The 14186-nt window shown below is 59.8% G+C and overlaps 1 protein-coding gene across 1 annotated transcript; it reads right to left on the bottom strand.

Moving 5' to 3' along the window:
• Positions 1 to 210: 210 nt before the first annotated feature.
• AMHR2 (anti-Mullerian hormone receptor type 2) lies at positions 211 to 13716 on the bottom strand. Its single transcript, XM_084609848.1, has 11 exons — positions 13404 to 13716; positions 13061 to 13243; positions 12094 to 12246; positions 9489 to 9575; positions 8027 to 8166; positions 6452 to 6679; positions 5903 to 6017; positions 5237 to 5397; positions 4613 to 4760; positions 2736 to 2872; positions 211 to 2420 (listed from the first exon to the last, which is right to left on the bottom strand). Exons 1-11 carry the CDS (start codon positions 13699 to 13701, stop codon positions 2292 to 2294), a joined length of 1779 nt encoding a protein of 592 aa, XP_084465974.1. The 5' UTR covers positions 13702 to 13716; the 3' UTR covers positions 211 to 2291.
• Between the last annotated feature and the right edge of the window lie 470 nt (positions 13717 to 14186).

Genomic DNA, 14186 nt, shown 5'->3' with positions numbered 1-14186 from the left:
TGGGGAGGCGGACAAGGGTAAGGGGGGGGCATGACCCTCAAAAGTGTGGGGACCACTGATCTATGCATATCCTGCTGCAACAAATCAAACTAGCTCTATAAACCCCATCCTTCGACACCAGGTGAGCTCACTGGCCCATCCTTAGCTCACTCGCCAATGGCCCATCTACCCCACCTCCTCCCATACCAGATCACTCAGACCAGTCTGTACTTGTGTATTACTCAGGCTTTATTTCCAGCCAGGCCCCTCGTACAAACGTTCAGTGTCAAACTACCCCAGCAAGCAGCTTGCCTGCCCCGTCTGGGGCTCGGAGATGGCCTGGGCAGGGCTGTGTTGCTCCTCAGGTGTCCTTTCTGCAGGCCGAGCACCCGCGGGATTCCCGATTCCCTCCGCACCGTAAATGAAGGCTCTTTCACCAACCCTGGGGCATGTGTGTGTCAATATCGTTATCCCCAGACGGGGGGAGTTGGGGAACAGGGAGGTGAGGGGAGATTCTCACAGTGAGTCGGGGCAGATCTGGGAATGGGACCCAGGAGTCCTGGGCACTAGCCACAAGACCATTATTTCCCCGTTTGTCCCAACCTTTCTCCCATCTATTGTATTCTCCCCTGATCCCCTCTTCCCCAAGAGCCAGGCTCCCCCTCTCTCCTTCCTCTGGACCCCGCCACCCCCAGCGGCCCTCTCCTGTCACAACCTGGGCGCCCCCTGGGGGTGGAATGGGCTGGCCCCCTCTACCCTGCAAGGCAGCAGTGGAGCTGGGGGAGCCATGGTCATCCTACATCCTTACTAGTAGCCAGGAGGAGGAGCTCAGTGGGCCTGCAGCCCAGCTCCCAGAGTCGCTGCAGCTGGCGCAGGGGCAAACATGGGACTGTCACTCCAGCTGAGTGATGCCTGGCAGGTGCCTGTGTCCCCCAGCCCCTCCCTGTCGAGAGGCGGCTGGCACAGAGCCCCGAGGGTCAGCAAAACCTGGCATTGCACCATCGGCCTGCAGACAGGCAGCACTGCCCTGTGCTTAGCACAGAGGCCTGGGAGCTGGGTTTTATTCCTGGGTGAGTCCCCTCCCCCTCCATGCCTCAGTTTCCCCTGTTGTGAAATTAGGGAGACGGGGGATTTGTGAGGGCAGAGTATTATCGTAAACTCCAGGGTCTTGCTGAGCAAGACCCTTCCATAACCCACTCCCAGATATAAGGAGAAAGGCCCAACCCTTTAGTGTCTGGTGACAGCTGGGCAGGGGGTGCTCATGGTGCCCCATGGTCTCCTAGAGGAGGCACCTGACAGGTGGTACCATCGCAAGCCATCTGGTGTTCCCAGGCGGTAGCTGGTCTCAACCCACTCTAAGGTCTGCGGGGAATAGTAGAGTCTGAATCTGACATCCCAATGCCACTATTTGGCCCCTGCCCAGCTCCCAATGGCCAAGATCTGCACCCTCCATTAAGAGCTTTGAGGGACAGTGTGGGCTAGTGGTTAGTGCACTGGACTGGGACTCGGGAGACCCAGGTTCTATTCCTGGCTCTGCTGGGTGACCTTCGGCAAGTCACTTTGCCACTCAGTGCCTCAGTTTCCCCGCACACATATTGGATGTTACTGTGAGCTCTTTGGGGCAGGGAGCATTTGGTCCTGCTTCCAGCATGTAAACAACATAGCCCAGAGCCAGGCAGCTTGTGAGCAACAGCCCCTGAAATGTCACAGCCCAGGGAGGGCTAGGACAGTGTGCATGGAAGGTGTATACCTATGTGTGTGGCTGGGGTGTATGCCCATCAGTGGCTGATGGCATATGCCCTGTGTGTGTATGTGTCTTGGAGGAGGGTGTGTGTCTGGTCTGTATGCCTGCAGGGGGAGAAGAGGTGCATGCCCATTGGGAGGGGGTAAGATATAATGGGATGCATGTCCATGAAGGGGATGGGGGTAACTTGGGGGCTGCACACCTACCCTTCCATGTGGGGCAGGCATGACCGTGGGAGGGCTGTGCTCCCAGCCTGGGGGCATGGCCAAAGCACACTGCATTATGGGTATTCCCTGCCTCCCGGGGCCCATGGGAGCAGAGTGTAAAATTCGAATCTGGCCCAGGTGGGGGTGGTCGGCCTGGCAGCTTGAGGCCATGCAGCAGCAGGGCACAGGCCAGCCCTGTTTATATCCAGCACAGGTAATAGCTGGGGTGATACGAGCATGGCGCCGTCCCTGCCCCCAGAGCTCCTCTCCCTCCGTCAGCGCCAACCAGAGGCCTAAGGAGCATTCCCAGGCACCATGGCCCAGTGCCAGGCGAGGACAGGGGGGCAGTACCCCTTGCCAGCTCAGCATACCCCCGCCGGCAACTCGGCTCCCAGGGTCTGGAGCCGCTGGCGGGCGCACTCAGCCGTCAGCCGGGCCTCGGGATCGGGGTCCCAGCAGTCCTCCAGCAGCTCCCGCAGGCAGATGAAGACCTAGGGGAGAGGGGTCTCTCAGGGTGCAGGTGGCTCCAGACCCCAGGCTGGCTGAGGTGTCGCCCTGAGAGAGAACCTACTGCAGCAGAGACAAGACCTCCACCCTCACCCTGTGCACCTGTGGGGCTCAGGTCAGGGGTGTAAAACCCCCAGGGAATATAATAAAATCTTGGGGGTCGCCAAAGGGTCTCACTACGTAGATGTATTTACTGCTGGCCCTTTAAACCAGCAGCAGAGCTAGTTGCGTCCTTCCTCCCCTCCACTACTCCCTCATCCCTTCCCACTAGTGTCCCCCTTCCCCCCAAACCCCTTTACCTGGCCTGTCCCCTTCCAGGATTCGGGGATGGATGGCCTCCTCCTCTCCTCCACGGCCAGTCTCCTCAGCTCCCCATATGTGGGACTGCCGCCCAGCTCTGCCTCGTAGGCCAGCAGGAAGGGAGGGACCCCGCAGCCTGGGGGAGGAGAGAGTGGGACATGTGGGGGTCAAATGGTTGTGACTTCCATCCAGCCCAGCCCCTAAGATGACCCGGGTACCAGCGACTGGCTCTGTGTGTGGGCGTGTGTCACCCTAAAGTGGCCAGCAGAGCGGATAAAAGCCCAACTACTGCTGTTGGCTAACGGGGATTCCCCTTGGACCCAAGAGATCTGATTCCTGGCACACTCAGGCTGCACTGGCAGCACAGAGGGGCCTTCCAGTGGGGATATGTGGCCCCCTGGAGAATCCCCCCCCATGCAGTGGGCTCCCCAGTTGGTGTGGACTTGGCATGACCACGTAAGGCTCTGCTCCCAGCCCCAGTGCAGGGGGTGGAGTAGGGCATGGCCAAAGCACACTGCATTATGGGTATTCCCTACCTCCCGGGGCCCATGGGAGCAGAGTGTAAGTTAGAGCATCTATGGTTACCATATGTCCGTATTTTCCCGGACATGTATTTTCCCGGACATTTTCCCGGATTTTGGTTTTTAAATCGCCGTCCAGGACGAATTTTTAAATATCTAAAAACGTCTGGGATTTTGCCATTATTATTTTTCCCCAAAGAAGAGTTGATCATTCGAGAAAGAAAGTGAATGTTGATCACTGGAGAGAATGCCTGCTTTTTCCCCCTAGCTCCCAGCGCTTGTGCTGCGAAACGGCTGTTTGGCGCGGCTGGGAGGGAGGGGGGAGGAGGGGGAACGCAGCGCGCTCAGGAGAGGAGGCGAGGCCGGGGTGGGGATTTGGGGAAGAGGTCCAATGGGGCAGGGAGGGGGTGGAGTTGGGGTGCGGACTTTGGGGAAAGGGTTGGAATGGGGGCAGGGAAGGGGTGGAGTTGGGGCAGGACCAGGGCAGGGGAGCATGAGCAAATTCCACCCCCCCCCGGAGTGTCCTCTTTTTTGAATGTTGAAATATGGTAACCCTAGAGCATCCCTGAGGCTGCTCGACACCAGGAGTGTGGGACTGGGCCCAGAATACAGGAAGTACAAACTTGTTCCTGCCCAGCCCAGGAAGGGGGTAAATGAGAATCAGCCCCCTTGGATCTGAAGTGTCTCTGGCCCCAGGGCCCCCTCCCTCCTGGGCAGACGGGCTCACTGCTCCCAGAAACCAGCCTGTAAGCAATGCCCCTTTTCCCCTTCCCACCCCCTGCCGGGGGCAGGTATCCTGCCCAGGGGCTGAGCTCCCAGACACCTCCCCTGGGCAGGGACCACTGTGCAGTGCAGACAGCCCAGTTCCGGGTGCGGATGTGCCTGTGTGAAAATTTGGGTGATATTTCTCCAAACCTCCACCAGGTGGCAGAGTTTCCAGCACTTTATTTGTCTGTGCTGCCACCACACAGACAGGGGGAGGCTCTTGATTTGATGGTGCATGGGGGGTGGCAGGGGGGGGGGCAGAGAAATTCTTGGTTTGAGGCTTTCTAGGGGCTGATCCTGCAGCACAGTCCACAGGGATGGGGGCTGCATACATCAGCACAGCCATGGCTGGGGGCGGGGGGGGGGGGGATCAGCTGAGCAATAGTTAAGCTGGGGGCCATACAGGAGTGGCATGAGGAGCCATGGGGTGCAGGAAGGGACCAGCTGGGTGGGACCTCCCAGTGCTCGGGATGTTTAAAGCCAGGCAGGACAGAGGCCTGGGGGATGGGCTCTAGGCCTGGATCCTGCCTGGCACGACCCAGCTGGGGTCCAGGGGGTCACGCCCAGCACCGAGCCCTACAGCCGCTCACCTGGGGAAAGCATCGAGCATCTCGTCAGGATCTCCCAGAGCACCAGGGCCAGGGAGTAGATGTCGGCCTGCTTCAGCGCGCGGCCCCAATCCTGCAGGTCCAGGCTGTCGTCCAGGATCTCAGGGGCCATGTACCGCTGGGTCCCTGCCTGGGATCAGGCAGGAAGGTCAACGCCAGCTGCCGACCACCAGCCGCTCACATGCCACGTGAGGGTGAGCTTGCCCACGCTAGTGCAACCGTTTGCATGTGCCAGGGCCGAGGCTCCCAGGCATGTACCCGTGAATGGGGCTGATTCATATGGGGCTCCCAGCCTCCCCCCAAACAGCTTCCTTTCCAGGGGCTCTCCTACCTCGCCCCCCTACCTCAATGTTCAATCACGTTCTGGCACGCTCACGTGTGATCACACACATCCCCCCCATGCGCTCATATACCGGGGAGCTCAGACTCCCCCGGCCTCCACCCTCGCCCCCCCCATTAAAACTTCCCCTCTCTGCCCTAGATGTGTGTGTGTGGGGGGGTTATCACAGACACACCCCACCCCAGCTCTCCAGCTGGACCCACTGTCCAGTTCTCTGAGCCTTGAGCACAAGTGCTGCTGCACACACACACACACACATTTGCTACCTTCCTGATAGCAGCTTCCATGCGGCCCCCGCCCCATCGCTCCAGGTGCGCGGGCAGCGCCGTGGCCAGGCCGAAGTCCCCGATGGCGCAGCTCCGGTCCTCCCGCACCAGCACATTCTGGCTGCTCAGGTCCCGGTGCGCCACGCTGGGTTTGTGCAGGCCTGGCACCAAGGAGACACGGGTTAGGAAGGGTCCAGCTGTGTGTGGGCCGGGGGGGAGGAAGGGGGTGGAGGAGCCACTGTGCTTCTCAGTGCCAACAGAGAGCAAGAAGGGTCAAATCCCGGCCCCCACCCCCGGGATAGGCATGGAGAATGGGACATTGCAGAGACCCCACCAGCCTGGCTCGTGGGCCTGGTGCAATGGATGGGCTGGTGGGGGCATGGCGGACCCTTGGCTGTGATTGGCTAGTAGAGGAAAGGGCTGCTGGGCCATGTGTCCTATCCCCACCTCCCAGCTCCTAGGCTCCCCCTTGAGGATGGGCAAACTCGCCGCGCCGAGGCGGTGGGTGGGGCTAACTCGCCACATTGAGGCCGGCTGGGCACCAGGAGTGCGGGGAAAAGGGGATCACAGCTGTGTCCACAGCCCTGGGGCTCGGGCAGGGCAAAGTGTTGCCCCAGGAGTCTGCTGCTCCCCCTGCAGGGTTCCAGGAGCCAGGGCGGCTCTCACCGTTGTGCCAGAGCTCCTCGTGCAGGAAGGCCAGCCCCCGGGCCAGCGACAGGGCCAGTCTGACGGTGCCGTCCCAGGCGCTGACATGCTGGCTCAGGAAGAGTCTTAGGGAGCCCTGAGGGCAGACAGAGCCCGGCTCAGTCGGACCCCAGGCCAGAATCACAGGGGCCCATCGGGTGCAGGCCTGGCCCCGTGCGGTCTGCTTACCAGGACCCCATTCAGTCTGGCTGTGAAACCCCAAGTGGGGAGGCGGGTCCCCAGTCCTTCCCCGGCTGGATCCATCCCCCCGTCGGGGAACGACGGGGCCTCCAGCCCTTTCCCCGGAGATGATTCCCTGCCTGGATCCATCCCCCATCAGGAAGAGTTTTCTGACTACACTAAATTCCCTCTCTCCATATCTGAGCACAAGCAGAATCCCGAGCAAAATCCCCTCCCTGCCTGTGCACATGCAGTCACTCAGTCCCCATGCAGTCCTGCACATGCCCAGCAGAGGGCAGTGGCACCCACCCGCCCCCCATGCCCAGGGCTGGCCGTGGGGCGAGCACTCACCGCCGGGTAGAGCTGCAGCACCAGCAGGCTCCCCTGATCCCCACGCACCCCTCCTCGCCCAGCCGCCAGGAGCCGGGCCACGTTCTCGTGGTTCATCAGGGGCAGGCTGTGCACGGACCACTCGGCTGCAAAGTGCTGGAAGCAGGCGTCAGGGAAGGCCTTGATCGCGACGGGTGTCTGGTGCAGGGTGCCCTGCCACACCACGGAGAAGCGCCCGTCCTGGAGCACCTGCGGGGGACAAAGACAGATAGGGTGACACACTGACCTGTCTCTCTGCTCCCTGGAATGGAGAGGGGAGCACAGAACCTAGTCTTATCCTAGGTAAGGCATTTTTGCGGGGAAGGTCACAGCACTGGTGTCCCAGCTGGGCACTGCTGCGGGGAAGCTTGCAGCATTGTGGAGTCCATGGCTGGGCACTGCTGCAGGGAAGCTCACAGCACTGGAGTCCATGGCTGGGCACTGCTGCAGAGAAGCTCGCAGCACTGGAGTCCATGGCTGGGCACTGCTGCGGGGAAGCTCGCAGCACTGGAGTCCATGGCTGGGCACTACTGCAGGGTGGATAAAATTTATTTTATTTTGTTTAACTCCCATGGGAGTTAGGTTCCTAACCTTTGAAAATACTTCTAGACACCTATTTGAATCTTTAGGTGCCTAAATACCTTTGAAAGTCTCCATAGTGACCATAAACAATCCTTCAGTTTACTAACGACAGATCGTTCTCCCACTGTTGAATAAGCCAGTTAGTTTCTAATGCAAAATGTGTTTGGCTAAACTTACAGTTTTGGCCCCTTAAGTATCCAGGGCATTTAAGGAGTTTTATTTCACTAATCAAAACGTTTTAAAATGCTGGTTTTGTGCATTTTTACTGGAATGCCAATTTCCATCCAGCTGCAGCTTGAGACGAATCACAAGTAAACAATCATTTGCTAGCAAATAAGAAATGTGTCCTTGGCCTTTTCTGAACATAATCAAAAATGTCAAATTTAAGATTCTCACTAAATAAATGCTAAGCGACGTAACTGCTTAAATAAATGTGTATAGACATAATGTGTCCTCCGGTTAGCAAAGAGAAGGACCAAATTTAGAGAACAGGTTATATTTAGTAGCGAATCAACATGTTTGAATGGTTACCCACCAATGAGAACGAACTGTTAGGAAAAGAAGTAAAAAATACAAATGCAAAATGCAATTAAAATCAGTGATTTAAGTCAAGGTTTCCTGCTTGTTGATTTAAATCAAGATTAAAATCCGGGATTTAAACCAGTCCACCCTGAAGCTTGCAGCACTGGAGACCCTGCCTGGCACTGCTGCGAGGAAGCTTGCAGCACTGGAGCCACAACCTGGCACTGCCCTGGGGAAGCTTGCAGCGCTGGAGCCCCCGCCTGGCACTGCCAGCACAAACACCTGCTTGCATGGGCCAAGACTGATCCACCTCCTCCCTAAGCTCAACAGGGACATGCCGGGCGACACATGCTCTCCCCCTGCAGAACCAGCCTGCAACTTGCACAGACAGAGGTGAGACCGAGGCAAAGGCCAGTCCGTGCTGTCAACCCCAATGCAGCCACCAAGTGAGACCTGGAGGAACTGGAGCGCTGGCAGCTCCTGGCTGGGAGGTTCCCTCTCACGGCTGGAATGGGGGTCCATGGTGACTTTGGTCAGCTCCCTGCTCTCCTCCTGGCGCAGCAGCACTGCACAGACCTTCACCTTTCTCAGCACTGTGGAGAGAAAGTGAGAGATTTCCCCCTGCAGTAACACAGGGGCTCCTCTGGGGCGGTGACACTGGGACTGGGCCGAAGGCCCAACTATGGTGCAGTGCCCTGGGACTAAACACAGAGCTGCAGGGCCCACGGGCTGCTCAGCAGAGAGAGAGAGAGAATGTGTGTGGGTTTGAGTCACCAATCAACCCACAGCGTGTGTGTGTGTGTGTGTGTGTAGACAGACGGGGTGAGCCATATACTAACCCAGTATGTGTGTGTGTGTAGAGAGAGAGAGACAGACTGTGTGTGTACAGACAGACAGACAGTGTATACACAGATAGTGTGGGTGTGTGTGTGTGTGAGTCAGACACGAACACAGAGTGTGTGTGTGTGTGTGGAGAGAGAGAGAGACAGATGGTTTGTGCATAGATAGACAGTGTGGGTGTGTATGTTTGTGTGTCATACACCAACTCAGTTTGTATGTGTGTATATAGAGAGACAAACAGACTGTGTGTTTAGAGAGAGACAGACTGTGTATACAGACATCCAGACTCTGAGTGTGTGTGCATGTGTGTAGAGAGAGAGACGGACTATGTATACAGCCAGCCAGACAGACAAACTGTGTGTGCGTGCGTAGGTGTAACTCGTACACTAACCCAGTTTGCGTGTGTAGAGAGACAGACTGTGTGTGTGTTTAGACACCCAGATATGTGTGTGTGTGTGTGTGTGTGTAGAGACAGACTGTGCATACAGACCACGTGTGTGTGTGTGTGTGTGTGTGTACAGAGAGACAGACTGTCTGTGGAGACAGACCCGGTGCGTGTGTGTGAATTGTAAACCAACCCAGCGCGTGCGTGTGTCCGGCTGGGCGTGTACCTACGTGTGAAGCAGAGGCAGGGATTGAGGGGGAGGGGGAGGGAGTCTAATAAATACTAAGAACCCCCCCAGCACCCCAAGCCCTGTGATCTTAACAGGTCGCTTGAGCTGAAGGGAGTTCCCCCCTGGGGCTGTCGGTGTTGGGCCTTGTACAGAATTCAGGCTGTGCCCACTAGAAGGCAACCTGCGTCCAGCCTGTCCATGGGCAATTAACTGGCTTTGTGTCCCTGGCCAGGGCGCTCCCTGCTGGCTGGGACCAGGGACCACAGCTGCATTACGGAGCCACTCCTTCCCTCACACCACTGGGGCCCGGGCTAATGGGGCCCAGGTTCCATGACTGGGACAACCAGGAGACCCGTGATGGGGGGCAGGGGGTGGCAGGACGGCTTGATCCGGTGCATCTAAAACCCCATATTCCCCGTTGGGCCGAGGGCCTGGAGGAGCTGGGGGCGCGGGGGCCATACCCAGGAAGGCCAGACAGCCGAGGAAGAGCAGCAGAGGGCAGGCCACGGCGATCCAGATGGTGCCCGTCGGAGCAGACCCAGCCGAGGCTGCGGAAAAGGCCGAGAGAGGCAGAGGCCGAACTGAGAATCCAGCCCCAGGCACGGCCCGTGGGCAGCGGGCGACGGGGCCCGGGGTCAGATGAGGAGGACGCCCGGGATACCGCTCCTGCTGGGGCGTTGGGATCCAGCCGTCACCTGGCTGCCCCCTAAGGTGCTCCCCCCTGCACCAGGCCCACCCCTGTGCTAAACGTCCCTGGGGGCAACCGCTCCCGGCTGGATCTGTCCCAGCCTGTCCCCCAGGGAGCGATTCCTCATCCGGATGCTGCCTGTCGGGGTGCCCACCACCCCTAATGTTCAGCCTAAGTGACACTTTTCTTAATCAGCTCCCATGACCCTCCCTCCCCCACCTCCGTCTCCTCGGGGCCCAGTGGCCACCTTTCCCTTCTAGCCACTAGCCAGTCCCCTCCTGGAGCAGAGAGGCATAGACTGGACAGGGGCTGTCAGAGCCCCTCACATCTGGCCCTCGCTCCCCGACCCGCCCACGGGATGCTCCTCTGCTCGAGTTTTAATTAAACTCCAGAAGAAAGGACGGCTTCCCCCCCCCCTCCTCTCAGCTGCCAACATTCCTGTATCCTCCCTCTGCTGCAGCCCATCAAAGCCGGTTTTGGGGGGGGCGGGGGGAGCTGGGTCGCAGCACTACAAAGCTAGGTGGGGGGGACCCAATCCAGCCTCAGGCATGCTGTTAAAGGAGCAGGGCAGTCAGATCCTGGGCCCAGCCAATTCCAGCTAGGCATCCTTACTGGCAGATGCCAAGATAGTCCTCTTGCAGGGAGTGGGGTCTAGTGGTCAGAGCAGGGGTCTGGGAGTCAGGACTCCTGGGTTCTATTGTTAGCTTGGGGAAGGGAGTTGGGTCTAGTGGTCAGTGCACGGGAGCTGCATCTCAGGGCAAGGCACAGAGGGCTCGTCCCATCCCTTTCTCTCCTGCCCAGTGAGCCTGTCTGCGGCTAAGTGCTTCCTCCTGCTGCAGGAATGAAGGAACCGGAGATGAGAGGGAAGCAGCGGGATGGAGGGGTGCAGGGAGAGCAGAGGGAATTACCCCTCCTCTGCTGCTCTGTGACACCCCTCCACTGCCACTTTGCCCCCGCTGCACCCTGCTGCCCTGTGCTGGGGCCCCAGAGGTCCCCGACCCCCGTTCCCCACACAGGCCCCACGAGATATAATGCACTGGAATCAGACTGACCCTGGCTACAGCATCAGGGGCCAGAGCTTGCTCCCTGGTCTCTCCCCAGCCCTGAGTGCTCTCACTGGGGAGCCAGGCAGAGGCTCAGCCAGGGGTCCAGCATGGGGCCCTCATACCTGATCAGGGCAAACCTAGGCCAGGAGCCCACACAAGAGGGTCAGGGATTGGTACCATAGGAGCAGCCCATTGGGTGCCACCCAGGGCACAGCCCCAGGGCAAAACTCCCTTCCATGTGCTGAGCCCTCTGGGTCAGCCCCCCCATCCATAGCCACCCCATCCCACAGCCCACAGCCTGGGTCCAGATAGCCAGGGATAGAGTAAGAATCAGGATGTGAACCCCCACTCCCCTCCTCTAACTATTATACACCACTCCCCCCCACCCCCCTCAGAGCTGGGCATGGAACCCAGGAGTCCTGGCTCCCCATCCCCCGGCTCTAACCCACTAAACCGCACTCCTCCCCCAAGCTGGGTACAGAACCCAGACATCCTGGCTCCCCGCACTAGACCCCACTCCCCACAGGAAGGCCAGCAGCCCCACATGGCAGCTGCTCGGTGGGACGTGTCGTGGGCAGCATTGCTGGGTTGGACTCAGTCCCGCCAGCCCAACCTGGTCCCGTGTGAGCGCTGGGTTCGCCTGCCTCCCAGCTGCTTATCAGGGTGACTCAGAGCTCTGGTGCTCGTACTCCCCTGCCTGGCTCGCCTCCCCAAGGTCTGTGGGGCAGCGTCCAGGCAAGAGCATCCAGATAGCCGGGGTTTCCCCCAGGACTGCGCACCTGCTGCGGGGCGGGGAGAGGAGAGCCCGGCCTTCATGGGTCTGGCTGGGGGGGTGGTTACACACTGACTGCCCCATGCTAAACAGGGTCCTTCTCCCAGCCTGCGGGAGGGGGGTGTTGCAGAGGGGATGGAGAGAGGAGACTGGGATGGGGGCACTTTTGGGAGGGGAACAGGGCCAGACATGGGGGGAGGAGGGCAAAGGGGAGGCATGGAACAGACATGAAAGGAAGGGAAAGGGCAATTATTTATGCTTTATCTTGTGTCCTCAATTTTTTCTCGACACGTCCCCCCCACGACCTCAGACATCTCCCTCCCCCAGCTCCGCCAGTGCCCCTCAATCCTGACCCGCAGCCCCCTGCTAACCCCAGCCTGGGGGTTCCCCAGCCCTGCCAGTGCCCCTAAATCCCAACACGCCCCCCTCCTCCCGCTACCTCAGACATCTCCCTCCCCCAGCTCTGCCAGTGCCCCTCAATCCTGACCCGCAGCCCCCTGCTAAGACCACCCTGGGCCCCCCTAGCTCTGGGGGCATGTTCCCCGGCGACACTTCCTCACCTTGCGGCGCTGCAGGGGCCCCAAGCCAGCTGACGTTGGCATTGCAGAGGTCGGAGTGGCACAGACAGCGCTGAAGGATGGCCCCCATGGTGTGGATGGGGCTGGTTTTGCAGGCTGGGGAGTCGCAGCCATCTCGGTCGCTGCCCCAGCAACCTGGTCTCCCGCAGAGAGACAGACAGACAGACAGCCGTCAGGGAACTGAGCCCCCCCAGCCTCATCTCTTCTACCCCCCACCCCAGCACAACTCCCTCCCCATGCAGTGCCCTCAGGCATAGTGTCCGCCATGTGGGTGCCCAAGCCCTGACCCTGCAGCCACCTGGGGATGGGAGAGACCTTCCCCCTCGCTGGCCCGAGCCAGCCGCAGCCCAATTGGACATGGGGGGGGGTTGCTGTCGGAGCAGGGGGCAGCCACTGCATGGGTAGCAGACAGGCCTTTCCCTCCATGGGGAGTTGCAGGAGCAATAAACCCACCCGCCTCTTTTAGACTCACTTTTCACAGACACTTGGGAAGTGGCTCACCCAAGAGCGCACAAAAGGTAGATCCAGGGATAGAACTCAGGAGTCCTGGCTCCCAGCCCCCCCCTGCTCAAACCACTAGATCCCACTTCCCTGAGAGAACCAGGGATAAAACCCAGGAGTCCAGACTCCCAGCCTCCCCTGTTCAAACCACTAGACTCTTCTCCCCTGGGAGAGCGAGGGATAGAACCCAGGAGTCCTGACTCCCAGCCCTGAGAGAGAGCCAGTCCCAACACTCTAGCCACCAGCCCCCACTCCCTTCCCAGAGCAGAAATAGAACCCAGGCATCCTGCCTTCTTAGGGTAACCAGACGTCCCAATATTAGGGGCTTTGTCTTATATAGGCAACTATCCCCACCCCCACACCAAAGTAAAAGTGTCCCCATTTTTCATACTTGCTGTCTGGTCACCCTATGCCCCACCCCCACCCCATCACTTCAGCAGCCCCTCACCTTGCATCACTGCCTGGAGCCTGCCGTGGCTTTGGTTCCAGATCCCGAAGCAGCACTGGCTGGAGTTGCAGAGGATGGTGCTGCTCTCGGTGCCCCCCAGGACATGCCCCCGGTGCCGCATGGAGCCCTGCAGGTTGTGGGGGTGCTCATAGAAGACGCAGCTCCGGTTCCAGCTCAGGGTGCCTGGAGAGACACAGGAGGCTCAGCTGGGTGGGTGCAGGACATACACCCGCTCTCTCCCTCCCGCCCACTCCCCAGGGGCAGCAGCCTGGCCCTCTGCCTGTCTCCCCCCGCCTGTGCACTAGGAGAGCACGGGGGGGGGGGGCGCCACCCTGCCCCGTACCCGGCAGCCCCAGGCTCAGCCAGAGGCACAGCCCCCGAAGCAGGCGGGGGGCCCGGGGATGCATGGTCGCCCCATCCATCCAGTGGTCCTTCTTCCAGCACCTGGAGCGTGCCTGTGAGCCCAGCCGGCCCTCCCCCAGGGCCCAGCACAGGTGGGAAGGACTTGGCTGGCTTCGCGCGTGGGATGGGGCCGAGACGCTGTCAACGGCCAGAGGAAGCAAAAGGAGCGCAGGGAAGGAGGGTGGCGCTCCCCGGTGCCCTGCTCTGATCCTGCCTCCACCCTGAGACTCAGCCCCCATGGGCCCTGCTCCCCACCTTGGCCCCTGGCCTGCAGGCTGGTGCTCAGTCCCAAGCCCAGCGTATCCTGCTGGGTTCTGTATCAGTGACTCTTGCCTGCTCAGAGCCTGCTGGGAGCTGGGCAGCAATTTCAGTGCCCAGGGCCCCCATCTGGAAGCAAACAGCTCCAAGGCCCGTTCCCAGCCCAGAGCCTTCCTCATAAAGCCCAGTCTCCATTTATAATCAGAGTCCAGGGGTCAGGTACATACACTGGGCTCCGTGTCCCTAGCCCCAGCAGAAGGCCCTCAGATGCAGTACCAATGCCAGCTGGAGTAATTATCCTGCCTCCCTAAATACACCCCTCACCCCACTGAGCTGCAGCTGGATTGTGCTAACTACCTCCGTGGATCAGGGCCTGAACTTCTGTGTGGTTGTTAACAGCTGCCGTGCCCCACCCCAGAGGCAGCTGCAATTCAGCAATTGTTGGCAAAAACATTTCCCAGGGAAA

This window comes from Lepidochelys olivacea, assembly GCF_965140295.1.
Source record: "Lepidochelys olivacea isolate rLepOli2 genome assembly, chromosome: 20".
NCBI classification, from domain to species: domain Eukaryota; kingdom Metazoa; phylum Chordata; order Testudines; family Cheloniidae; genus Lepidochelys; species Lepidochelys olivacea.
The sequence above is the reverse complement of the archived record's forward strand: the minus strand, read 5'-3'. Positions and strand labels throughout refer to the sequence as shown.

What these genes read in the sequence shown, in the direction of transcription:
- AMHR2 (XM_084609848.1), bottom strand. Translation starts at nt 13,701, where the DNA reads ATGGGGGCTGAGTCTCAGGGTGGAGGCAGGATCAGAGCAGGGCACCGG. An exon ending in CGGCTGTCTGGCCTTCCTGG is followed by an intron (nt 8,167 to 9,488) that starts GTATGGCCCCCG and finishes TTCTCTCCACAG; the next exon opens with TGCTGAGAAAGGTGAAGGTC. An exon ending in CGAGGAGCTCTGGCACAACG is followed by an intron (nt 5,398 to 5,902) that starts GTGAGAGCCGCC and finishes CCTTGGTGCCAG; the next exon opens with GCCTGCACAAACCCAGCGTG.